Raw genomic sequence first — 25,450 nt, 5'->3', positions numbered from 1 at the left:
CCCTTCCTTGTTCACTTTCAGCGCAGGTTACCCCCACCACACACTTCTTCTTTTTGCAGTTGGATGTTTAAATGCCTGCGGCTGTTTTGTGTGTGCAGGTGTGTACATACATGTACGCGATGGCCTTTCCCCGGGTCTGGGCTTTCACCACACCTCACGGATTCAGAGGAGAGTGTCTGTGTCATCACCCCTCTGTTTCTGGAAAGAGCTGGTTCAGTCTGTGTTTCTTTCCTGAGAGCCTCGGGAGGAGTGACCATCCCTCCTTTCTGTGTGTGGGAGAGGACACTGGCAACAGCTCCGACCGTGACAGAAGGACCCACACAGGTGATCTCAGAGGCTTGCTTTGTAAATATTTAATGATCTTATCAAATCTCAGGTGCACTCTGCCCGGCTGGGTCGTGCCTGGCCAGCCCCTCTCCCCCTTCCCTCTCTTCTTCTGCACATTTGCTCGGCATCTCCTGACTCAGCATCCACCCACGGGATGGGTGGACCTTGCCTGCTCCAGAGAGAGCAGGGCAGGAGGTGCTTAGGGGTCTGGAGACAGCTGGGCTGGGGCAGAGTATGCAGCCATGAGAATGCTAGAGGTGTGTCCTGGCCTCACAGCACTGACCAGCCAACCAGCATGGCCACAAGGACGCTGAGAGTGGCCCCCAGAGCTGGACAGAAAGCAGGGGCTGGCTGAGCAGGAGCGGGTGTGATTTCTATATTATAACGTATCCATTTTGAGAAATAGGAAACACTGGCGTACACTCCAGGGTACAGAGGGTTGGAGCAGCCACGGCCCCAGCTCACGATTCCAACCTGCAACCAGCTGCGGTTGAATTCACAGACGAGTGGACCCCCGGAGTCGCCCTGTAAAGGAAGGAGTTCTTGTGAACTGGGAGTCCCAGACCTGTTGCCTCTAGCACCTGTCTGTCAGGGTGCAAGGGGGTGGCCCTGCAGACCCTGCTGGAAGGAGCCAGTGCCCCCCTCTCACCCAGCCCCCCTACTGGCTGCAAAACAGCCCAGAGCTGCAGGGGAGGCCGGTTGCAGGCTTGTGGCGTTCACGCATTGCCATGCATCGCCCTGCTCAGCTCAGGGTATAGCTGCAGGGCTCCTGCTAGTCAGTGGGAGGCCAGAGTGGGGGTTCCCTGGGGGCCGCAGGCACAGGGCACCCATGACCTCTGCCTCACAGACCAGGCAGGCGCACCTCACATACGGTCTTAATGTTCAGGATGTCCCCAGCACACAACATGTCAGGCATGATGTAGGATATGTGTCCGTAGAGCAGGCGGCACCAGGTTTGCGGGATCAGTGGGAGCTGCACCTCCTGCAGTTCGTCTGAGGTTTCACCTGTGGGAGGGGAACTCCTGTGAGAAGGCAGCACCTGCCTCGGGTGGGGTAGGGGGTTCCTGCCTCACAGTGGACAGCAAGGGGCAGCCCATGGAGATGAGCCCCACCACATGTAGGGAGGAGTTCTGACCACATGTAAGGAGAAGCCCTGACCACATGTAGGGAGGAGTCCCACCACACATAGGAAGGAGCCCTGACCACACATAGGGAGGAACCCCGACCACTCAGAGGGAGGAGCCCCACCACACATAGGGAGGAGTCCCGACCACACATAGGGAGGAACTCTGACCACTCAGAGGGAGGAGCCCCACCACACATAGGGAGGAGCCCCGACCACACATAGGGAGGAGTCCTGCCACACATAGGGAGAAGCCCCGACCACACGTAAGGAGGAGTCCCAACCACACGTAGGGAGGAGCCCTGACCACAAGTAGGGAGGAGCCCTGACCACATGTAGGGCCACCACACATAGGGAGGAGCCCTGACCACATGTAGGGAGGAGTCCCACCATACATAGGGAGGAACCCCGACCACTCAGAGGGAAGAGCCCCGACCACACATAGGGAGGAGTCCCACCACACATAGGGAAGAGCCCCGACCACACATAGGGAGGAACCCCAACCACTCAGAGGGAGGAGCCCCACCACACATAGGGAGGAGCCCCGACCACACATAGGGAGGAGCCCCAACCACACATAGGGAGGAGCCCTGACCACACATAGGGAGGAGTCCCACCACACATAGAGAGGAGCCCTGACCACACATAGGGAGGATTTCCACCACACATAGGGAGGAGCCCCGACCACATATAGGGAGGAGCCCCAACCACACATAGGGAGGAGCCCTGACCACACATAAGGAGGAGTCCCACCACACATAGGGAGGAGTCCCACCACACATAGGGAGGAGTCCCACCACACAGGGAGGAGTCCTGACCACACATAGGAACCCTGACCACTCAGAGGGAGGAGCCCCTCCATACATAGGGAGAAGCTCGGCCCACTCATAGGGAGAAAAACCTTACCACTAATGGGGTGTAGGGGAGGAAGACTGATCACAGACAGGGAGTAACACCAATGACCCAGGAGGGGGGGTCCTGACCACAGATGGGGAGGAGCTCCACCACGTATTGAAGGAGTGCTAACTGTAAGCCTAACTCCTGACCCTAACCCCAATAATATGTTTGGTTTCCTAAATATTTACATCAAAAAAGAAACAATTATAAAAGTTAAAACAAATAAAAGACATCAGACAAAGTAGGAGAGGTATTCTATGAAGAGTCAAGTCAGGGGGAGACAGGACAGTCTGGGTTTGAGAGTCACACAGAGTGTTTGGTTTAGGGGAAACCGGACAGTCTGGGGGTCGAGAGTCACACAGAGGGTTTGGTTTGGGGGAAACCAGACAGTCTGGGGGTCGAGAGTCACACAGAGGGTTCGGTTTGGGGGAGACAGGACAGTCTGGGGGTCGAGAGTCACACAGAGGGTTCGGTTTGGGGGAGACAGGACAGTCTGGGGGTCGAGAGTCACACAGAGGGTTTGGTTTGGGGGAAACCAGACAGTCTGGGGGTCGAGAGTCACACAGAGGGTTTGGTTTGGGGGAAACCGGACAGTCTGGGGTCGAGAGTCACACAGAGGGTTTGGTTTGGGGGAAACCGGACAGTCTGGGGGTCGAGAGTCACACAGAGGGTTTGGTTTGGGGGAAACCAGACAGTCTGGGGGTCGAGAGTCACACAGAGGGCTTGGTTTGGGGGAAACCAGACAGTCTGGGGGTTGAGAGTCACACAGAGGGTTCGGTTTGGGGGAGACAGGACAGTCTGGGGGTCGAGAGTCACACAGAGGGTTCGGTTTGGGGGAGACAGGACAGTCTGGGGGTCGAGAGTCACACAGAGGGTTCGGTTTGGGGGGAGACAGGACAGTCTGGGGGTCGAGAGTCACACAGAGGATTTGGTTTGGGGGAGACAGGACAGTCTGGGGGTTGAGAGTCACAGAGAGAGTTTGGTTTGGGGGAGACAGGACAGTCTGGGGGTTAAGAGTCACACAGAGGGTTTGGTTGCTGTTGCTATTACTGTTGTTTTGAGACAGGGTCTCACTCTGTCGCCCAGGCTGGAGTGCAGTGCTGCCATCTGGGGTCACTGCAACCTCCACGTCCCGAGTAGCTGGGACTACAGGTACACGCCACCACACCGGGCTACTTTTTGTATTTTTAGTAGAGACAAGGTTTCACCGTGTTGGCCTGGTGACCACCTGACCTCAGGTGACCCACCTGCCTTAGCCTCCCAGAGTGCTGGGATTACAGGTGTGAGCCCCTGTGCCTGGTCTTTTTGTTTGTTTGTTTTTTCAAGGTGGAGTTTCACCCTTGTTGCCCAGGCTGGAGTGCAATGGCATGATCTCAGCTCACCACAACCTCTGCCTCCTGGGTTCAAGTGATTGCCCTGCCTCAGCCTCCTGAGTAGCTGAAATTATAGACACCTGCCACCACACCCAGCTAATTTTGTGTTTTTAATAGACAGGGTTTCTCCATGTTGGTCAGGCTGGTCTCGAACTGCCGACTTTAGCTGATCTGCCTGCCTTGGCCTCCCAAAGTACTGGGATTACAGGCATGAGCCAGCATGCCTGGCTGGTTTTGTTTGTTTACGTTTTCAAAGACTTGTTGGGTGTGGGAGAATGGGAGAAGAGGGAAACTGAAAGAGGAAATACGTGCTGTTGTGGAATGCGATCTCATGTAACGTCACCAAGTGACCCAAATAAGCATGAGGGCTACTTTCCAGTTACATTGGGTTTCCTGGCCTTGGCTGGGGCTCTGTAAGCCAGTCACGCGGCCCGTGGCTCACCTGTGCATCCTGGAGCCCTGGGCTGCAGTATTACTGAATTTTGCCGAGAGAAGGCCACACGTGTCTCATAGAAAGGGCAAGGCTATTCCCAGTGTCCGTCTCAGGGAGTTCGGAAAACAGAAAGGCCAGTCCTCGTTAGAGAGGGTTCCCAGTGTCCGTCTCAGGGAGTTCAGAAAACAGAAAGGCCAGTCCTCGTTAGAGAGGGTTCCCAGTGTCCATCTCAGGGAGTTCAGAAAACAGAAAGGCCAGTCCTCGTTAGGATTCCCAGTGTCCGTCTCAGGGAGTTCAGAAAACAGAAAGGCCAGTCCTCGTTAGAGAGGGTTCCCAGTGTCCGTCTCAGGGAGTTCAGAAAACAGAAAGGCCAGTCCTCGTTAGAGAGGGTTCCCAGTGTCCATCTCAGGGAGTTCAGAAAACAGAAAGGCCAGTCCTCGTTAGGATTCCCAGTGTCCGTCTCAGGGAGTTCAGAAAACAGAAAGGCCAGTCCTCGTTAGAGAGGGTTCCCAGTGTCGTCTCAGGGAGTTCAGAAAACAGAAAGGCCAGTCCTTGTTAGGATTCCCAGTGTCCGTCTCAGGGAGTTCAGAAAACAGAAAGGCCAGTCCTTGTTAGAGAGGATTCCCAGTGTCCGTCTCAGGGAGTTCAGAAAACAGAAAGGCCAGTCCTCGTTAGGATTCCCAGTGTCCGTCTTAGGGAGTTCAGAAAACAGAAAGGCCAGTCCTCGTTAGGATTCCCAGTGTCCGTCTCAGGGAGTTCAGAAAACAGAAAGGCCAGTCCTTGTTAGAGAGGATTCCCAGTGTCCGTCTCAGGGAGTTCAGAAAACAGAAAGGCCAGTCCTCGTTAGAGAGGGTTCCCAGTGTCCGTCTCAGGGACTACGGAAAATAGAAAGGCCAGTCCTCGTTAGAGAGGGTTAAGTCTGCTGCTCCTTTGTTCAAGGCTGGAGCTTTCCAATCTGTGGGCTGTGGTTCCCGAGGGCAACAGATTCTCTGCAAAGGCCTGGGAATCCATGGATGTACTTTCCATGACTTGTCTGTCAAAGACTCAGGGTGAGAAGTTCCCTCAGAGGAGGAGAGGTGGACGGCCAGATGGGGCAGGGCCACTGGCAGGAATTACTGTCAGTGCTCCAGTCTCCCTGTGGGATTGGCGTCCGTGTTATTATGAGCCTGCGAACGCTGAAAGCACACCTCGGCAGGAACCAACCAAGAGTCCGTTGTTTTTTGAACAAGAATCAGAATGAATCCAATTCTGTGCCCCAAACAAAGACAGATGGACAGACACCAGACATATGAAATGCATTCAGTGTCTCCGAGGGGAGAGAGGCTGAGCTGAGAGTGGGAAAGTTTTCCTGGAACAAGAGTTCCTTGAAGCGAGGATGCACCCTGGGCCTAGAGATCACAGGTGGACATGCAGGCAGCATTCCTGCCCTGCTGCTAGAGTTGGGATGTTTGTCCAAATCCCAAATTCAACTCTGAATGCTGGAGGTGGACCTAATGGGAGGGGTTTGGGTCTTGGGGGTACATCCCTTATGAATTGATTAGTGCTGAGGAGTGGGGGGAGTGAGCTCTTACTCTGTTAGTTCCTGAGAGAGCTGGTTGTTAAAAAGAGACTGGGGCCTCCCCTCCCCTCTGGCCATGCGGCCCCTTCGCCTTCCCCATGAGTCGGAGCAGCAGATGCCAGCACCATGCTTCTGCACACTCTGAGAAGCTCTTTTCTAGAAACTACACAGCCTCAGGTATTCCTTTACAGCAACACAGGTGGACTAGACGCCTGCCCACCCACACGGCCGGGCAGAGGAGGAGGGTGCAGACGTCTGTGAGGAGCTGCAGGGTGAGGCTTTACTGGGAGGTGGGTGGTCCTGGTTCCGGATGAACTCAATCTGGACCTTGGGTCAACCCTTTCCTGGTTGTGGTTAAAAATGAAAGACTGTTGAAAACTGTGGTCAAGGATTACTGGATTTAAAGTAGCATCCACGCCAGTGTAATGTGTAGAAGCAAAATACAGAACACAAGCATACACAGTCAAAGAGGAAAACAGCTGTGCAGTGTAAAGGGTCTGCACGCTGAGTATGATATCTGAGTTTAGGGGATGAACTGCTCTAGTGGGTCCCCTTCCCCGCCCTCTGCCACATGTGGGGCCCCTTCCCCGCCTTTCCCACTGGGTGCCCTCTGCCACATGTGGGTCCCCTTCCCCGCCTTTCCCACAGCGTGCCCTCTGCCACATGTGGGGCCCCTTCCCCGCCTTTCCCACAGGGTGCCCTCTGCCACATGTGGGGCCCCTTCCCCGCCTTTCCCACAGGGTGCCCTCTGCCACATGTGGGGCCCCTTCCCCGCCTTTCCCACCGGGTGCCCTCTGCCACATGTGGGTCTTCTTCCTCACATTTCCCACAGCGTCCCCTCTGCCACATGTGGGTCCCCTTCCCCACCTTTCCCACAGCGTGCCCTCTGCCACATGTGGGTCCCCTTCCCTGCCTTTCCCACAGGGTGCCCTCTGCCACATGTAGGTCCCCTTCCCCGCCTTTCCCACAGGGTGCCGTCTGCCACATGTAGGTCCCCTTCCCCACCTTTCCCACAGGGTGCCCTCTGCCACAGGTCTTGTGGTTCCTCCCGTCGAGGTGCGGTGTTACATTTCACCAATCTGCGCATCTCAATTTTGCCACAGACACAGTTTGGTCAAACGGAGTTAAGCAGCCGCTTGGAAAAGTACTTGTTTCTCACAGCCCCCCAGCTCAGGCTGTCCCAGGCCAGCCAGCGGCCCGATGGGAGAAGCTCAGCCCAACCAGAAGAACACACAGGTCACGTCACCGACCCACAGCTGCCTGAGCTCAGTAAAGGCCTGTTGCTGGATGAACCAGGGCTCCTCGCTCTTTATAACGCAGCGTTTTTGTGGCAATAAATAAATGATACAGAAGTGGTATCTAGTAATTAGAGGCTTCTTTAAAATGCCAAAAACGTGGTGTTGGTTTGGGGAGCTGGTGGCTGGCAGCACTCACAGTGGAATCTGGAGAAATGAAGAGGAAACTGATACAGGAGGTTGGGAAGATGGTGGCTCGGGGGATGAAGTGGCACAAACTGTTGCTGGTGGAGACATGGAAGATACAAAATGTGCTTAATGAACTTGAGAGACTTGGTAAGATGACCTCCAGGCTGAATGGAGAAGGCCAGCAGCTGCTCCTGGCTGAGGAAGGCACTACAGAAAGGAGAGGAACTCGGAAGAGAAGATGCCCTTTTTCAAACGGTCTGTAGGGGACACACAGTGAAGAAGGGTGAGCAAACTCCGTAAGGGACTAAAGAATAGACACTGGGCTCTGCAGGCCGCCTCCTCCCTGCAGCCCTGCTCCACCCTGCTCTCCTGCAGTGGAAACAGCCAGAGGCAACATGTAAATAGACGGGCGTGTACGTGCTCCAAGAAAAACGTAGGGACACTGAATTTTGAGTTTTAAATAATTTTCATGCTTTATGAAATATTCTTCTTCTGGGTTTTTCTCCCCCAATCATTTAAAAGTGTTGGCTGGGTGCACTGTCTCAGTGCTGCTAACTGTAGCACTTTGGGAGGCTGAGGCAGAAGGATCACTTGAGCCCAGGAGTTTGAGACCAGCCTGGACAACACAGTGAGATTCCCCGTCTCTCCAAAAAATACAAAAATTAGCCAAGGGTGTTGGCACACGCCTATAGTCCCAGCTACTCAGGAGGCTGAAGTGGGAGGACTGCTTGAGCCTCAGAGTTTGAGGCTGCAGGGAGCTGTGATCAGCCCCCTGCACTCCAGCCTGAGACTCCGTCTCAAAATATAAAATAAGATTTTAAAAATGAAAGCGTAAAAGCCATCCTAAGCTCAGACAACTCAGAACCAAGCAATGGAGTGGATCTGACTCCTTGTCTGTAGTTTACTGACAGAAGCTGGAGTTTTCTGGGTTGGAAAATTAAACTGCGTCTGTTCTCAAGTCTTTCTGGCTAACAGAATATTCTCAAGATAAAATAAAGCCTGCGGACACAGAGAACATCAAGCGACACATGGAATAAAGACCCGCTGAGCATGTGGCTGTGGCCACCTGTGCTAAGTCCTGGGAAGAATTAAGAAAGTGCCTGGCAGGCACTCTCTGCTGGATGACAGTGACTCTAGGTGCCCTCAGGTTGCTGCTCCTCAACAGCCTAGCACACCCAAAGAAGCCGCAAAGACATTTAGGAAGTGTTACCTCAGAAAGCGTGGTGGGTGTGGTTTTTGGTGCATTGAGGATGTCAGAAGACATGGGAATCTGAGATCTGCACTTGGAAAACTGTCGCCCGTCTGAACTCCAAGAAGTTCACAATGTCAAAAGGCCGCTAAGCCCTCAAGAAGGTCTGAGAAAGTTGCTCAAATGCAATATATATAAAGGCTTTCAAAAAAAAACTTATTTTTCAGTTACATACCTTTTTTTTTTTTTGAGACAGGGTCTTGCTCTGTTTCCCAGGCTGGAATGCAGTGGGGAGATTATGGCCCACTGCAGGCTGGACCTCCTGAGCTCAAACCATCCTCCTGCCTCAGCCTACCGAGTAGCTGGGACTACAGGGATGCACCTCAATGCCTGGCTAATTATTTTATTTTATTCCATTTTTTGTAGAGATGGGGGTCTCACTATGTTGTCCAGACTGGTCTCAAACTCCTGGTCTCAAGCGATCTTCCCATCTGAGCCTCACAAAGTGCTGGGGTTACAGGCTTGAGCTGCTGCACCTGTCTCAGTGCATACATTTAAGCAGGGATGTGTTTTATTATTGAAGAATTCAGGCAACATTAGCTTCCTTAGGGCTGGCAGAAAAGAGGAATAAAAATGCAAAACATCGTTGGCTGAACCTGAATGTACCCACGTTACCTCGCATGGACCAGGTCTGTGCTGCCAGAATACTTATTCCTTGGCATTAAAATGGAGTAGTAGAGCCAAGCGCAGTGGCTCATGTCTGTAATCCTAGCACTTTGGGAGGCCAAGGCAGGTGAATCACTTGATCCCAGGAGTTCGAGACCAGCCTGGGCAACATAGGAAGGCCTGAGCTCAATTTTGAAAAATAAAATAAAGAATTCCATTTTAAAAAAGAAATGCATATATCATATGTATTTACAATGATCATAGACACGCAAAGTGGTGAATACTACAAAGAAATAAGAGTTTTCACGTTATCGTGGCCAAAACATCCACGTAGCTTGCTCAAAGCAAAGGAAACTTAAAGCTGAGTATGTAAGTCCTGTAGCTTACCACAAGGTGACAGAGAAAATGAACATTTTGAAAGCCTGCCTAAGGAGTAGCCAAGGAGGCGATGCAAAAGAAAGGCTGTCTCAGGGAATGGACCAAGAGCCATGGAGAACAATGGGTCATTGGAAGCCTTTGCAGGCATTTCGTAGAAATGAAGAGGCTGACTCCAAACACAGGTGGAAGTGCAGAGACTCCAGAGTGCCCGTGCTGGCTCTGACTACCAGACTACAACGCGCACCTACAGCGGCAGTGCTCAGGAGAGGGCCACAGGCAGCGCGGAAACCCGGGGTCGGGGGGGGCCACACACAGGCTCACAGCAGGCGTGAACCACCACTCAGCGCCGACACGGCTGGAACAAGTGGACACTGAAACTTGGCTTTTTCCTCATGCCATATGCAAAAATTAATTTCAGATGGATCTTGTGCCTAAATGTAAACATTAAATTCAGAACCCTTCTAGAATAGATGTTGAAAACTTCCTTTGTAAACTTACAATAGGCAAATCTTTATAAACAGGATATAAAGGACCCTACGTGTGAAACCAAAATATTAATATAATAATAAACTGGACTTCATCAAAATTAAAAACTTTTTCCCATCAAAACACACTACTGAGAAAACTAAAAGCTGGCCAGGTGCAGTGGCTCACGAATGTCATCCCAACACTCTGGGAGGCTGAGGTGGGAGGAACACTTGAGGCCAGAAGTTTGAAACCAGCCTGGGAAACAGAGCAAGACCCCATCTCTAAAAAAGAAAAAAGAAAATTCCAAACCAAGCCACAGTCTGGTGGAAAATATTTGCAATGCATATCAAGATATCCAGAGTATACACACAACTCCTACAAGGCAGCAAACCTTGAGCAGGGGCCACGACACACGAGTAGCATGACTGAAATGAAAAAGACGGACACTACCACGTGTTGACAGAGAGGTGCAGCAGCTAGCACTCTCCCGTGTGGCTCACGGGACTGAACAATGGCATGGCCACTTTGGAAACGCGTTTGGCAGTTTCTAATAAAGTTAAATTTATCCCTACACCACAGCCAACAGATTCTACTACCAAGCACAGACCCAAGATAAACAAGTACATCTATTCCCCAAAAGACCTGCACAGTGACGTTTGTTGCAGACCTAGCCTCATGACCCAGACACTGACAGCAGCCCAGGTGTCCAGCAGCAGGACTACGGACAGAAGAAACTTTGCCACGTGCCGATGCTCAGAGAGCGCAACAGGAAAGAAGGATGAGCTGCTGATACAGAAACAACGCAAATGAATCTCAAAAACAGTGGTGACTGAAAGAAGCTGGGCACGGAGGAATCCATGCTGTATGATTTCATTAACAAAGTTTAAGAACAGGAAAAGCTACTAAATGATGACAAATTCGGAATGGTAGTTACCTTGGAAAGGAGGCTCTATCGCCTGGGAGAGTGGAAGTTTTCTCTGGTGAGGGAAATGTCCTTTATCTTGGAGGGTGATGGTGAGGCAACAGGACTATCCGTGTGTAAAAACTATCCAGGCATGCCTGCAGTGCCAGCCCCTCTGAAGGCTGAGGCAGGAGGATTACTTAAGCCCAAGAGTTAGAGGTGGCACTGAGCTATGACTGCCGCTGCATTGCAGCCTGCGTGACAGAGCAAGACCCTGTCACTAAAAGAATAAAGTAAGATTACATAAAATGTTTGTGTATGCTGAAATATTTATGGATGAAATATAATAGTGTCTAGAATTTGCTTTAAAAATTCCTTGTAACTCCAATGTCACAGGAAATAAAATTTTTAAAAATGAAAAAGGAATATATTAAAATAAGCTGTACACTTAATAAATATTGTGGATTTTACAGTTTATAAACTATGTCTCAAACTTGACCTGTGACTTATAAAAATGTCCACACTAATGACAGCAAGACACATATTCTTTCCAAACACACGTGGATCCTGTACCAGGACAGACCATATGCCAGGCCATAGTACACGTCTCTATAAGTTCGAAAGGTTAAAATTATACCAAGTATTTTTTTTCTGCTATAAGGGCATTAAAACTGAAATTAACAACAGAAAAAAATTTTATTTGGAATATACCAAATACTAAAAATTAAATAAGAAACTTTAAAGAAAAAATTATGAGGGAAATTAGATAATATTCTTAACTAAATGAAAACAAAAACACGGTATACCAATTTGTGGGAGGCGTTTAAAACAGTGCACAGAAGAAAATTATAGCTTTAAATGCTTATATTAGAAAAAGAAGAAAGGTCACAAGCTACTCAAAATTTCTACCTTAGGAAAGTAGAAAAAGAACAATTAAATTCAAAGCAATCAGAAGGAAAAAAATAATAAGGATGAGAGTGGAAATCAATGAAATAGAAAACAGAAAAGTAATACGGAAAATCAGTGACCAAAAATCAGTTATTTGAAGAGACAGCCAGAATTGATAAACCATTAGTTACAGTGACCAAGAGGAAAATAGAATGCAAATTTCCAAGATCAGGAAAGATGAAATATGACTACTCCCCTTTTAGAAATTACAATTAATGAGACTACTATGAACAACTGTGTGCTATGAAATCAGGCTCTTTAAGGCCAGGCACAGTGGCTCACACCTCTAATCCCGGCACTCTGGGAGGCTGACGTGGGCAGATCACCTGAGGTCGGGAGTTTGACAGCAGCCCGGCTAACACAGTGGGAGGGGGGTCCTGTGTCAGCAGGAATGGGATCAGGGAGCCGCTTACAGATGCAGTCTGGCTGCTTCTTGGTAGCGCAGCTGTGTCGCGTTGTGGAGGACCCTTCCTCATCCAGACTGTCTGGCTCTCCAGAGCCCGCAGTCTGGAACAGCAGAGCTGACTGAACTATAGAGACGGCACTGCTCCTCTCCCTGGGGAACTGGTCCTTCTCATGCAGTCTCCAGCCTATCACAACTGGCAGGCTGGAATTCCAAGCCAGTGGGTCCTAACTTATGAGGTGCCATAGAAGTGGAGCTCACAAAATGATGCTGCTTGGCTCCCTGGATTCAAGTCTTGGTAAAGGGTTCAAATCAACAAGAAGAGCCAACTATCCTAAATATATATGCACCTGATATGGGAGCACCCAGATTCATAGAGCAAGTTATTAGAAACCTGCAAAGAGATTGAGACTCCCACACAGTAATAGTGGGATACTTTAACACTCCACTGACAATATTAGATCATCGAGACAAAAAAATTAACAAAGATATTCAGGATCTGAACTCAGCTGTGGACCAAGTGGCCCTAACAGACACTTCCGGACCTCTCCAAAACAACAGAATATATATACATTCTTGTCATCGCCACATGGCATGTACTCCAGAATTGACCACATATCAAAAGTAAAACACTCTTTAGCAAATGCAAAAGAACTGAAAACATAACAAACAGTCCCTTAGACTACAGTGTAATCAAATTAGAACACGAGATTAAGAAACTCACTCAAAGCATTAAATGGCCACATCATAAAGCTAGAAAGATCTGAAGTTAAGAACCTAACACCTCAACGGAAAGAACTAGAGAACCAAGAGCAAACAAACCCCAAAGCAGGCAGAAGACAAGAAATAACCAAGATCAGAGAGGAACTGAAGGAGACAGAGACATGAAAAACCCTTCAAAAAAAATCAATGAATCTGGGAGCTGGTTTTCTTAAAAAATTTAATGAAATAGATAGATCACTAGCTAGACTAATAAAGAAGAAAAGAGAGAAGAATCAAATAAACACAATCAGAAATGATAACGGAGATTCCACCACGACCCCACAGAAATACAAACAACCATCAGAGAATACTATAAACACCTCTATGCACATAACTAGACAAATCTAAAAAATAAACTAAAAAACTGGAAAATAAATTCCTGGACAATACATGTTCCCAAGACTGAACTAAGAAGAAACTGAAATCCTGAGCAGACCAATAACAAGTTCTGAAATGGAGTTAGTACTAAACAGCCTACCCACCAAAAAATGCCTGGGACATGAAGCATTGACAGTTGAATTCTACCAGAGGTACGAAGAAGAGCTGGTTCCATTTCTACTGAAACCATTACAAAAAAATTGAAAAGGAGGAACTTTTCTCTAATTCATTCTATGAGGCCAGCATCATCCCGATACCAAAACCTGGCAGAGATAATACAACAACCACAGCAAAACTTCAGGTCAATATACTTGATGAACCTCGATGCAGAAATCCTCAACAATACACTGGCAAACCACACCCAGCAAGCACATCAAAAAGCTTATCCCACAGTAAGTTGGCTTCATCCCTGAAACGCAAGGGTGGATCAACATACACAGATCGATAAATGTCATCCCCCACATAAACAGAAACAAAGACAAAAACCACACGATTATCTCAATAAATGCAGAAAAGGCCTTCGACGAAATTCAACATCCTTTCATGTTAAAAACTCTAAGTAAACTAGGTGTTGAAGGAACATGCCTCAATATAATAAAAGCCATACATGACAAACCCACAGCCAATATCTTACTGAATGGGCAAAAGCTGGAGGCGTTGCCCTTGAAAACCAGCGCCAGAGGACGCCCTCTCTCACCTCACCACTTTTTTTTCTTTTTTTAAGACGGCGTCTCACTCTGCCACTCAGGCTGCAGTGCAGTAGTGCAATCTCGGCTGACTGCAACCTTGGCCTCCTGAGTTCAAGAAATTCTCCTGCCTCAGCCTCCCAAGTAGCTGGGACTACAGGTGTGCGCCACCACGCCCAGCTACTTTTTTTGTATTTTCAGTAGAGACAGGGTTCCACCGTGTTGGCCAGGCTGGTCTCAAACTCCTGACCTCAGGTGATCTGCCTGCCTCCACCTCTCAAAGTGTTGGGATTACAGGCATGAGCCATAGTGCCTGGCCTAACCACTTCTATTAAACATAGTATTGGACGTTCTGGCCAGGGCAATTAAGCAAGAGAAAGAAATCAAGGGTATTCAAGTAGGAAGAGAGGAAGTCAAATTATCTTTGTTTGCAGACGATGATCTAGAAACCCTGTATCTAGAAAACCCCATTGTCTCAGTCTAAAAGCTTCTTAAGCTGGGAAGCAACTTCAGCAAAGTCTCAGGATACAAAATCAATGTGCAAAACTTGCTAGCATTCCTACACACCAACAACAGGCAAGCAGAGAGCCAAATAATGAATTTGAATGGGAATTCCGAATTCCCATTCATAATCGCTACAAAAAGAATAAAATACCTAGAAATATGGCTATCAAGGGAAGTGAAGGACCTCTTCAAGGAGAACTACAAACCACTGCTCAAAGAAATCAGAGGGGAGACAAACAAATGGAGAAACATTCCATGCTCATGGACAGGAAGAATCAATATTGTGAAAATGACCAGACTGCCCAAAGTAATTTATAGATTCAATACTATTCCCATTAACTACCATTGACATTCTTCACAGAATTAGAAGAAAACTGTTTTAAAATTCACATAAAACAAAAAATAAAGCCTGAATACCCAAGATAATTTTAAGCAAAAAGAATGAAGTTGGAGGCACCACACTATCCAACTTCAAACCATACTCTAAGGCGACAGTAACCAATACAGCATGGTACCAGTACAATAACAGACACGTAGACCAATGGAACAGGATAGAAACTCATAAGTAAGACTGCATCATATCTTTAACAAACCTGACAAAAACATGCAATGGGGAAAGGATTTCCTATTTAATAAATGGTACTGGGAGAACTGGCTAGATATATGCAGGAAGTCTAAACTGGACCCCTTCCTTACACCATTTACAAAAACTAACTCAAGATGAATTAAATACTTAAATGTAAAACCCATAACTATAAAAACCCTAGAAGAAAATCTAGACAATACCATTCAGGACATAGGCATGGGCAAAGATTTCGTGACAAAAACACCGAAGCAATTGCAACAAAAGCAAAAATTGACAAACAGGATCTAATCAAACTAAAGAGCTTCTGCACAGCAAAAGAAACTATCATCAGAGTGAACAGAAAACCAACAGAATGGGAGAAAATTTTTGCAATCTATCCATCTGGCAAAGGTCTAATATCCAGAGTTTACAAGGAACTCAAGCAAATTTACAATAAAAACCAAACAACCCCATTAAAAAGTAGCAAAGGACATGAACAGACACTTCTTAAAAGAAGACATACATGCAGCCAACAAACATGAAAAAAAACTCAATGTCACTGATCATTAGAGAAATGCAAATCAAAACCACAATGAGATACCATCTCACACCAGTCAGAATGGCTATTACTAAAAAGTCAAGAAACAACAGATGCTGGTGAGGTTGTGGGAAAAAAGCAACACTTTTATACTCTTGGTAGGAGTGTAAATTCGTTCAACCATTGTGGGAGACAGTGTGGCAAGTCCTCAAAAATCTGGAGGCAGAAATACCGTCTGACCCGGCAATCTCATTACTGGGTATATTCCCAAAGTCACATAAATCATTCTGTTATAAAGATACATGCACACATATGTTCACTGCAGCACTATTCACAATGGCAATGACAAAGAATCAACCTAAATGCCTATCAATGATAGACTGGATTTTAAAAATGTGGTACATACACATGATGGAATACTATGGAGCTGTGAAAACATGAGATCATGTTCTTTGCAGGGACATAGATGGAGCTGGAAGCCATTATCGTCAACAAACTAACACAGGAACAGAAAACCAAACACCACATGTTCTGACTCATAACTGGGAGCTGAGTTAAGAGAATACATGGACACAGGGAGGGGGAAAACCACACACACTGGGGCCTGTTATGGGGGATGGAGGGAGGAAGAGCATGAGGAAGAATAGCTAATGGATGCTGGGCTGAATACCTAGATGATGGGATAATTTGTACAACAAATCACCGTGGCACATGTTTACCTATGTAACAAACGTGCACAACCTGCATATGTACCCCTGAGCTTACAATAAAAGTTAAAGAATAAAAAAGAAAATTAGTACAACCTCTATTGAAAACTATACAGAGATCTCTTAAGGAACTAAAAATAGACTACCATTCAATCCAGCAGTCCCGCCACTGGGCATTCATCCAAAGGAAAATAAATCACTATACAAAACAGTACCTGCACTCACAGGTTTATTGAAGCACTATTTGCAATAGCAAAGATACGACCATTAGTCTGTTTTGCATAGCTATAAAGGATAATTGAGACTGGGGAATTTATAAGGAAAGGAGGTTTATTTTGGCTCACAGTTCTGCAGACTGTGCAAGAAGTATAGTGCAAGTATCTGCCTGTGGTGAAGACCTCAGGAAGCTTACAATCAGGGCAGAAGGTGAAAGGGGAGCTGCATGTCATATGATAAACAAGAGAGATGCGAGGCTCTTTTAAACATCAGTCCAGCTTTTACATGAACCAAATGGAGCAAGAATGCACTCATCACTGCACAGGTGGCACCAAGCCATTCATGAGGCATCCATCCTATCATCCAAACATCTTCTACTGGCCTCACCTCAAACACTGGGGAGCACATTTTAACATGAGATTTGGGGGGAACAAACATCCAAACCACGTCAACCTTTGAACTCACCCAGAAACAGCATGCAAAAAAAAAAAAACAAAACAAAACTAGAACCACACTAAGTGCCCATCAACAAAGGATTGAATAAAGAAAATGTGGTGTGTTTGTGTGCATATATCATTTTAAATTCATAAATAAATAATATATATCATGCACACCATGGAATACTACTCAGCCATAAAAAGGAATAAAATTATGTCTTTTGCAGCAACATGGATAAAATGGAGGCCATTATCTTACGTGAAATACTTCAGAAAGTCAAATAATGCTTGTTTTCATTTAAGAGTAGGAGCTAAAAAAAAAAAAAAAAAAAAAAAAAGAGTAGGAGCTAAATAAAGTGCACGCATAAACACAGAAAGTGAAATAATATGCTTTGGAGACTCAGCAAGGTAGGAGGATGGGAAGGGGGTGAGGGATGAGCAATTACCTACTGGGTAAAATGTTCACTATTTGGGTGATGGTTACACTAAAAGCCCAGACTTCACCCTATGCAATATATCCATGTAACAAACCTGCACTGGTACCTCCTAAACCTATAAAAAATAAAAAATATATAATTTGAAAAGTAAATAAATTGGAAAAGATTTTTAGAAAAAGCACCTCTGTACTTGAGGGAATTTAGAAGGGCATGAACATGCCCAGGGTAAGACACATGCACGTACGTAAACCTGAGAAGATGAAAACTTCCACCTCAGGCTGATCTCTAGGCTTGGTGCAAGCATGGCTAAGTATTGAAAAAGTGCCTTGGCACAGAGCTAATCTGCAAAGATCATAAGAATAATTTTTTTAGGTTGATTAGTTTTTAGCTCGTGCATTCAAGAAAGTATGTGTTGAAACAGTAGCTAATAGAAGCCAAGAAACAGAGATTTCAGTGACCACACATGAGAAGGAATACAGTCTTTGCAAAATAGTTTGGGAAAATTATTAAACAGACTATTATAGTTTTCAACAATCAAAAAACCACAGGGGGCCAGGCGCGGTGGCTCACGCCTGTAATCCCAGCTCTTTGGGAGGCCGAGGCGGGTGGATCACGAGGTCAAGAAATCGAGACCATCCCGGTGAACATGGTGAAACCCCATCTCTACTAAAGATACAAAAAATTAGCTGGGCATGGTGGTGCGTGCCTGTAGTCCCAGCTACTCGGGAGACTGAGGCAGGAGAATTGCCTGAATCCAGGAGGCGGAGGTTGCGGTGAGCCGAGATCGCGCCATTGCACTCCAGCCTGGGTAACAAGAGCGAAACTCCGTTTCAAAAAAAAAAAAACACAGAAAAACCTGAGTTTGGAGAGAATCTTATTTCCAGTGTTAACATATTATTATAATCAATACTTAGCCACATATAATATTCATTATATATTCAAAAGTATAAACCCCAATACTCCTGTTTTCAATAACAGTAATAATAACAACAAAAATCACAAAAAACTATGGCCCACTCAAGAGAACAAAATAAGTAGACAGAAACCATCCATAAAAAAGTCTAGACAAAGACTTCAAACAAGTTTATTAATTATACTCAAAGAGCTAAGGGAAAATACAGACAAGGAATTAAAGAACATCAGGAAAGTGATATATGAACAAAATGATACTATTAGTAAACAGAAATTATCAAAGTAATCAAACAGAATATTTGCCATTAAAATGGAAACTTCACTAGAGGGGCAAAGCAGGCAATTTGAGCAAGTACAAAAGAGTATAGGTGAACTTGAAGATAGGACAATTTAAATTATAAAATCTAAGGAGTAGAAAGGAAAAAAGATGAAGGAAAGTAAAGAGAGCCTAAGAGACTCCTAGGACACCATCAAATGAACCATATATGTATTATGGTATTTTCCAAAGGAAAAGAGAGACAGAATGAGGTAGAAAAAATATTTGAAGAAATAATGGTCCAAAACTTCCCAATCTGCTGAAAGATTCAAATCTACAAATTCAAGTTGAAAAAACTCCAAGTATTATAAACTCAAATACCCAACAAGACACATTATAACCAAATTGTCAAAAACTAAGGCAATGAGAGAATCTTGAAATAAGCGAGAGAGAAGTGTCTAGTCATGTACAAATATCCTCGATAAGATGATAGCCAATTTCCTATAACAAACTAAGGAGAAGACAGTGTTATGACGTACTTAAAGTGCTGAAAGGAAAAACAACCTTTCAACCAAGAATCCTGTATCCGGCAACACCACCCTTCAGAAATGAGGGAGAAATGAAGATGTTACGAAGACACAAGAGCCACAGAAGTCTGCACTCCTAGATCTTCCATAGAGGAAATGCTAGTGGGAGCGCTTCACCTTGAAACGGAAGGGTACAAAACAGTAACTCAAAGCCATATGACAAGTAAAGGTAAATGTATGGGCAAATATAAAAACTATTATTGCCATTTTGGTTTTTAATTCCACTTTTTATTTGCCACAGATTCAAAAGACAAATGCATAAAAATGATTATAAATTTGTGAAATAACTTATCTCATAAATGAGATAACTTGGATGAGATAGACGAATTTCTATGAATGGACAAATTATCAAAACTTACAAAGAAAAAATAGGAAATCTTTATAGACCTATAACAAGTAAGGAGATTGATTCAATAATAAGAATCTTCTAACAAAGAAAAGTACAGAACCAGATGGCTTCACTGGTAAATTCTACCAAATATTTAAAGAAGAATTAACATCAATCTTTATCACACTCCTCCAAAAAATAGAAGAGGAAGCATCACTTCATGTTTCATTCTATGAGGCCAGCATTAGTCTAATGCCAAAGCCAAAGATATCATAAGAAAATAAAACTACAGATCATACCTTTAAGAATATAGATGTAAAAACTCTTAGTAAACATTAGCAAACTATATCCAACAGCATATGAAGCCATGACAAAGTGAGATTTATCCAAGGAATACAAGTGTAATTCAACATAAGGACATCAATCAATGTAATATACCATTATTTTTAATAATAATACAGAACAACAAAAAAAGACAACATATGATCATCTCAATTCATCTAGAAAAACTTCAACATTAAGGGTGTTTATTTAAAAACAGATAGCTAACATCATATTCCATGGTTATAGACTGAAAGCTTTTCCCCTAAGATCAGGAACAAAACAAGGATGTCTGCTTTGATCACTGCTAATTTCTAGACAGATAATTTTGACAAGAAAAAGAAATAAGAGCCATCAAAATTGGAAGCAAAGAAGTAAAACTCTCTCTATTCATAGATTATGATCCTATACATAGAAAATCCCAACAAATTATTGTAAAAAAGAAAAGCGAAACTACTACATATAATAAACAAATTTAGCAAAGTTTCAGAGTATAAGGTCAACACATAAAAAATCAGTTGTATTTCTATACACACCCAATGAACAATCTAAAAAAGATAGTTATAAAAGCAATTTCGTTTACAATAGCATCTAAAATAATAACATACTTTGGAAATAAATTTAATGAAGGAAGTGAAAAGCTTGTATACTGAAATCTACAAATCATTGCTGAAAGAAATTAAAGACTCAAATAAATGAAAATACATTCCATGTTCATGGATAGGGAGATTTAATATTGTTAAAATGTCAGCATTACTCAAAATGGTCTGAATATTAAATGCAATGCCTATAAAATTCCGATAGCTTTTTTTGTAGATATGAAAATTTTTGTCCTATATTATTGGATATAGAAAAGAAATCAAAATAGGGAGCACGTAGTTTTGAGAAATGAATAACAAATATACAAAAATTCAAACCCTGTAACGTGAGCAAAGGACACTTCAAAAGACAAGTTATAATTTTCAATTCGCTCGTAGAAAACGTATAAAATGTTGAATATCTTTTGTATTTTCAATTTGAAAAATTAGAAAAGTTTGGTATTTTAACGAATGAATAGATGGCTTTAGGAACAAACAGCAAAGCACCCAACATATAAAGTCCCATGCACCACTCTCTCCCCACAGAACAAGTGCAAAATCTGTGGCAGGTGGTTTTATGTAAAAAATACAATAGAACAGACAATTTTGGAAACTATGATCAGGAATGAAGAAAGGTCAGAAAAATAACAGAGTACATGAATTACATTACACAGTATCATTATATTCAAAATCTGGAATAAAATGAACTTTCTAGAAAGATATAATCCATCAAAATTGGCCTAAGAATAAATGTAAAAATTGGAATGAACCAGTAGCCATAACAGAAGGTAAGATAGTAGTAATCATTCATTCCTGCAAAAGGTACCAGGATCAGAGTGTTTATGGCCACATCAAACCTTCAAGAAGTAGCTAATCTTTAGTTTAACAGAAACTATTCCAGAGAATACAAATAGATGGAAAGTTTTGACTCATTCTACGAAGTCAGCAGTACACTGATGCCAAACAAACATGAAATCAGCTAAGAGAAAACACTGTCGGTCAGGCTTTGGTGCATGCAGTCTTGGCTCCCTGCAGCCTTGACCTTCTGGGCTCCAGCAGTCTTTCCACCCTCGCCTCCCGAGAAGCTGGGACTACAGGAACATGCCATCAATCCCAGCTAATTCAGCATTTTTTGTACAGACGGGGTCTAACTACATTGCCCAGACTGGTCTCAAACTCCTGGCTCAAGCGATCCTCCCATCTCAGCCTCCCAAAGGGCTGGGATTTACAGGTGTGAGCCACAGTGCCCAGCTTAAATGCCTATTCTTGGCATCAATAGATTAAAAGAGCAAAACTATATGATCCTCTCAAGAGTTGCCACAAGCATTTCGATAAAATCAATAATTATCTATAATTTTTTAAATTAAGTAATTCAGCTATAAAAGGTAACTTTCTTAATCTGGTGTAATATATGAACCTGAAATCTGCAGGCCAGGCTGCAAACGCAATAGTGAACCGTTAGAAGAATTTCCAATCAAAGAGAACCACGAAAAGACCTGGCATCATCTCTACTGGAGGTTCCAACCATTGTAAGAAGACAAGAAAAAGAAATAAACAATCAAATATGGGAGGAAAGTGATAAAATAGTCTTTATTAGAAGAAAACATAATATTTTATCTAGAGCTGTCAAAATAATCAGTTGATAAACTACTAACAATGAGTTCTATAAGATGACGATATAAGATCAATATACAAAAATCAATAGCTGTGATTGATTAGCAAATGCAATCATAAAAATCTGTTTCGAATAGTCCTAAATATTGAAGAGTGCCCTGGTATAAATCTAGAAAGAATGCACAGGGCTTTGTGGAGGAAAGTTTAATAACGAATGGTTTTTAAATGAGCTAAAGGATTTCTAAGTTCAATTTACAACCTTAAGGAAAGCTATGCTTTTAAATTTGTGCTCTTGATATACTGCCCAGCAACTTCACATCAAAGCAGCCGTATGTATTTTTCTGCATACAACAAAGCCAATCAGAAATAAAACAACACAACACCCACACTGACAAACAAATGTAGATTGACGGGTGAGGACTCCAGTCCCCAAACATCTGGACCCCCTGAGCTGGCAGACCATTTTCTTCCCTGTGGTGGAATGGAAGCCTTCACTCTGCCCACAAAGCCCTGCACTGTATTCCTACCTTGTTGTGACACTAGTCCCCATCCTGTAGCCCAGCAATTGGCACTGGTAAGGTCCAGATCTGGAGGTGGAAGGCAGACCGGGAGCACGGAGTCAGAAAACGCAATGCGGCTCTTCAGCTGCACCAGCGCCACGTCGCCTCCGATGGGGTGGTACACCTCATATGAGGGATGCAGGATCACCCGGTCCACCTCATACCACTGGGTGTGGTTGCCAGCCACCTTGAGGTTCACGAGGCCTACGTACATGTCATAGATTTTGATGTTCTTGTCCCTGTGGGGGTGAGAACAGAGGGATAATGCTTGCTGCCTCCTGTGTGGTCAGCCCACAGGCTCGGGGAGGCCAAGAACAGGAGGCTGGCACTCAGTGGGACTGAAAAGCCAGCTTCTTCCGGCAGCACAGCAGGGACCTATCTGGCTGTCTGGCAGAGGTGCCCCCTAAGGAGTCGACTTGGCCCATGGAGGCTCTGGGGACCAAAGTCTGTACACGGCCACCAGCTGTACAGGCCAGCAGCCCATGCCTGTGAGACCTGCTCTCATTCTTACCGACAACCTGGCTGCCCACATCCCTGTGGAGGCCAGATGACCACAGGAGAGCCATGCCTGCTGTACGGGGCAGCTGTGGTGAACCGGCTGCTGGAGGAGCCACCAGGAAGGCCAGGTGCTTGGAGACCAGCCTCACTCATGGGGACCTGGCTGTGCACTTGAGGACCAGCCTCACTCTTCTGGGACTTGGCCGTGATCTTGGGGACCACAGTGTCACTCTTGAGGACCTGGCTGTGCACTTGGGGGATCAGGCTCTGCATCTGAGGACCAGCTTAGCTCGTGGGAACCTAACCATACCCTTAAGGGATCAGCTTTGCATGTGGGGACTGGCCGTGATCTTGGGGACCAGTGTCACTCTTGAGGACCTGGCTGTGCACTTGGGGGAGGGTGGGGACGCGATTTGTGTGCTTTGACCCAGCCTGACTGGTGAAGACCTGGCCCTGTAGGGGTGGACAGTGGTGAAGGGGGAGGCTTGCATGGGGTCCATCCAAGCCGCTATGGGCACGCCGTGCAGGCCCAGCTCCCCACACCGTCCCGGGCCCGCGCCCCCTCACCGGCCGAAGCAGTGCGCAGCCGACAGCACCCAGTACTCGTTGAGGATGGAGCCGCCGCAGACGTGGAGGCCCGCGTAGTGCACGCTGACCTGCCATGGCCACCTCCTCTCCAGCGCCGGGCGGCCGCCCAGGATCTTCCCCTCCATGCTGGGCCGGCCACAGGCTGCAGGGAGGACGGAGCTCACGGTGGAGCCACGCTGGGGCCACGGGAGGGGACACGGGGGAGGGGCGGGGACCCAGGAGGAAGGTGCTGCAGGGGACGTGGGGGAGGGGCGGGGACCCAGGAGGAAGGGGCAGTGGGGGCTGTGGGGGAGGGGCGGGGACCCAGGAGGAAGGGGCAGCAGGGGACGTGGGGGAGGGGCGGCGACAGGTGCAAGGGGCAGTGGGGGGTGTGGGGGAGGGGCGGGGACTCAGGAGGAAGGGGTAGCGGGGGCCGTGGGGGAGGGGCGGGGACTCAGGAGGAAGGGGCTGCAGGGGACGTGGGGGAGGGGCGGGGACTCAGGAGGAAGGGGCAGCGGGGGGCGTGGGGGAGGGGTGGGGACTCAGGAGGAAGGGGCTGCAGGGGACGTGGGGGAGGGGCGGGGACTCAGGAGGAAGGGGCTGCAGGGGACGTGGGGGAGGGGCGGGGACTCAGGAGGAAGGGGCTGCAGGGGCGTGGGGGAGGGGCGGGGACTTAGGAGGAAGGAGCAGCAGGGGATGTGGGGGAGGGGGCGGCGACAGGTGGAAGGAGCAGTGGGGGACATCGGGGAGGGGCGGGGACTCAGGTGGAAGGGGCAGCAGGGGAAACGGGGGAGGGGCGGGGTGGTGCCAGAGACATGTAGGGGGAGGCCTGGCACCGAGAGCGCCCAAGGGCACTGTCTCCAGCCGCCCGCCCCGGGGACAGGACCTACCCACGCTGCGAGTTAGGGAGATTCCCTGGTTCTCCGCGTGTCTGTGGCCCGAGGCAGCGACCCAGGCTGGGGGCCCCACCAGGAGCAGCAGCAGAAGGCCCAGGGCAGAGGGCCCGGGTGTACCCATGCCGGAAGTAGGGGCAGCCATGAGGCCGGAGGCAGCGCCCCCAGCGGGTGACTGTGCCCCACGACACGTGACCGTGTCTCCAGCATGGGATTGGGCCCCGCCAGATGGCTGCACGCCAACCCGTGACTGGCCCCCACCAGTTGATGGCACTCCCAGCAGGTGAGGGCGCCTGACCTGGACATGTGACTGCACCCCCAGCACATGTCTGTGTCTCGGGATTTACCTCTCTGGACCTGGGCACATGATGGCTCCCAAGCCGGCCATGTGACATTGCCCAAGATACCTCAGCCTCGGTTTGGCATTCCATCCCACAGTCAGGTCCACCTGAGAATTCTGTGTTTTAAATCCTGATGTACTCAGCTTTCTCCATGGCCAACTTAATTGTTAGGTCGATGACAATTTATACATCTGCTGCCCAGCCATAAAGAGAGAGAGAGAGAGAGAAAGTAGGTCAGGCATGGTGGCTCATGTCTGTAATCCCAGCACTTTGGGAGGGTGAGGCAGGTGGATCAGTTGAGGTCAGGAGTTTGAGACCAGCCTGGCCAACATGACAAAACCCTGTCTCTACTAAAAATATAAAAACTGGTCAGGCATGGTGGCATGCAACTGAAATCCCAGTTCCTCAAGAGGCTGAGACAGCAGAATCATTTGAACCTGGCAGGTGGAGGCTGCCGTGAGCCGAGATCACACCACTGTACTCCAGCCTGTGCAACAGAGCAAGACTCCATCTCAGAAAACAAAGAATACCTTAAGCCCTGATTTATACCTGGTAAAATTTATCCCATTGGTTCTACATTATGGTGAGTTGTATAATTTTTTCATTATGTATTACAATGTAATAATGATAGAAAAAAAAGTGGACAATAAATGTAATGTGCTTGAATCATACCAAAA

At 46.6% G+C, this 25,450-nt stretch overlaps 1 protein-coding gene across 2 annotated transcripts; it reads right to left on the bottom strand.

The window, feature by feature from the left end:
- Positions 1-336: 336 nt before the first annotated feature.
- PRSS38 (serine protease 38) lies at positions 337-24,967 on the bottom strand. Of its 2 annotated transcripts, none has more exons than XM_035280896.3 (5): positions 24,780-24,967; positions 23,540-23,702; positions 22,442-22,713; positions 1,190-1,332; positions 337-852 (listed from the first exon to the last, which is right to left on the bottom strand). In XM_035280896.3, exons 2-5 carry the CDS (start codon positions 23,683-23,685, stop codon positions 598-600), a joined length of 816 nt encoding a protein of 271 aa, XP_035136787.1. In that variant the 5' UTR covers positions 23,686-23,702; positions 24,780-24,967; the 3' UTR covers positions 337-597. The 2 variants fall into 2 exon arrangements, with proteins under 2 accessions (XP_035136787.1, XP_035136786.1); XM_035280895.3 differs by lacking the exon at positions 24,780-24,967 and adding an exon at positions 24,430-24,609.
- Positions 24,968-25,450: the final 483 nt, after the last annotated feature.

This window comes from Callithrix jacchus, chromosome 19, assembly GCF_049354715.1.
Source record: "Callithrix jacchus isolate 240 chromosome 19, calJac240_pri, whole genome shotgun sequence".
Classification (NCBI taxonomy): Eukaryota; Metazoa; Chordata; class Mammalia; order Primates; family Cebidae; genus Callithrix; species Callithrix jacchus.
The sequence above is the reverse complement of the archived record's forward strand: the minus strand, read 5'-3'. Positions and strand labels throughout refer to the sequence as shown.

Excerpts from the sequence above, each read along its gene's own strand:
- PRSS38 (XM_035280895.3), bottom strand. The coding sequence starts at position 24,577 with ATGGCTGCCCCTACTTCCGGCATGGGTACACCCGGGCCCTCTGCCCTG. Across the intron at positions 22,714-23,539 it reads GCTGCGCACTGCTTCGGCCG|GGACAAGAACATCAAAATCT; the intron begins GTGAGGGGGCGC and ends TCACCCCCACAG. Across the intron at positions 853-1,189 it reads ACATTAAGACCGTATGTGAG|GGCGACTCCGGGGGTCCACT; the intron begins GTGCGCCTGCCT and ends CTTCCTTTACAG.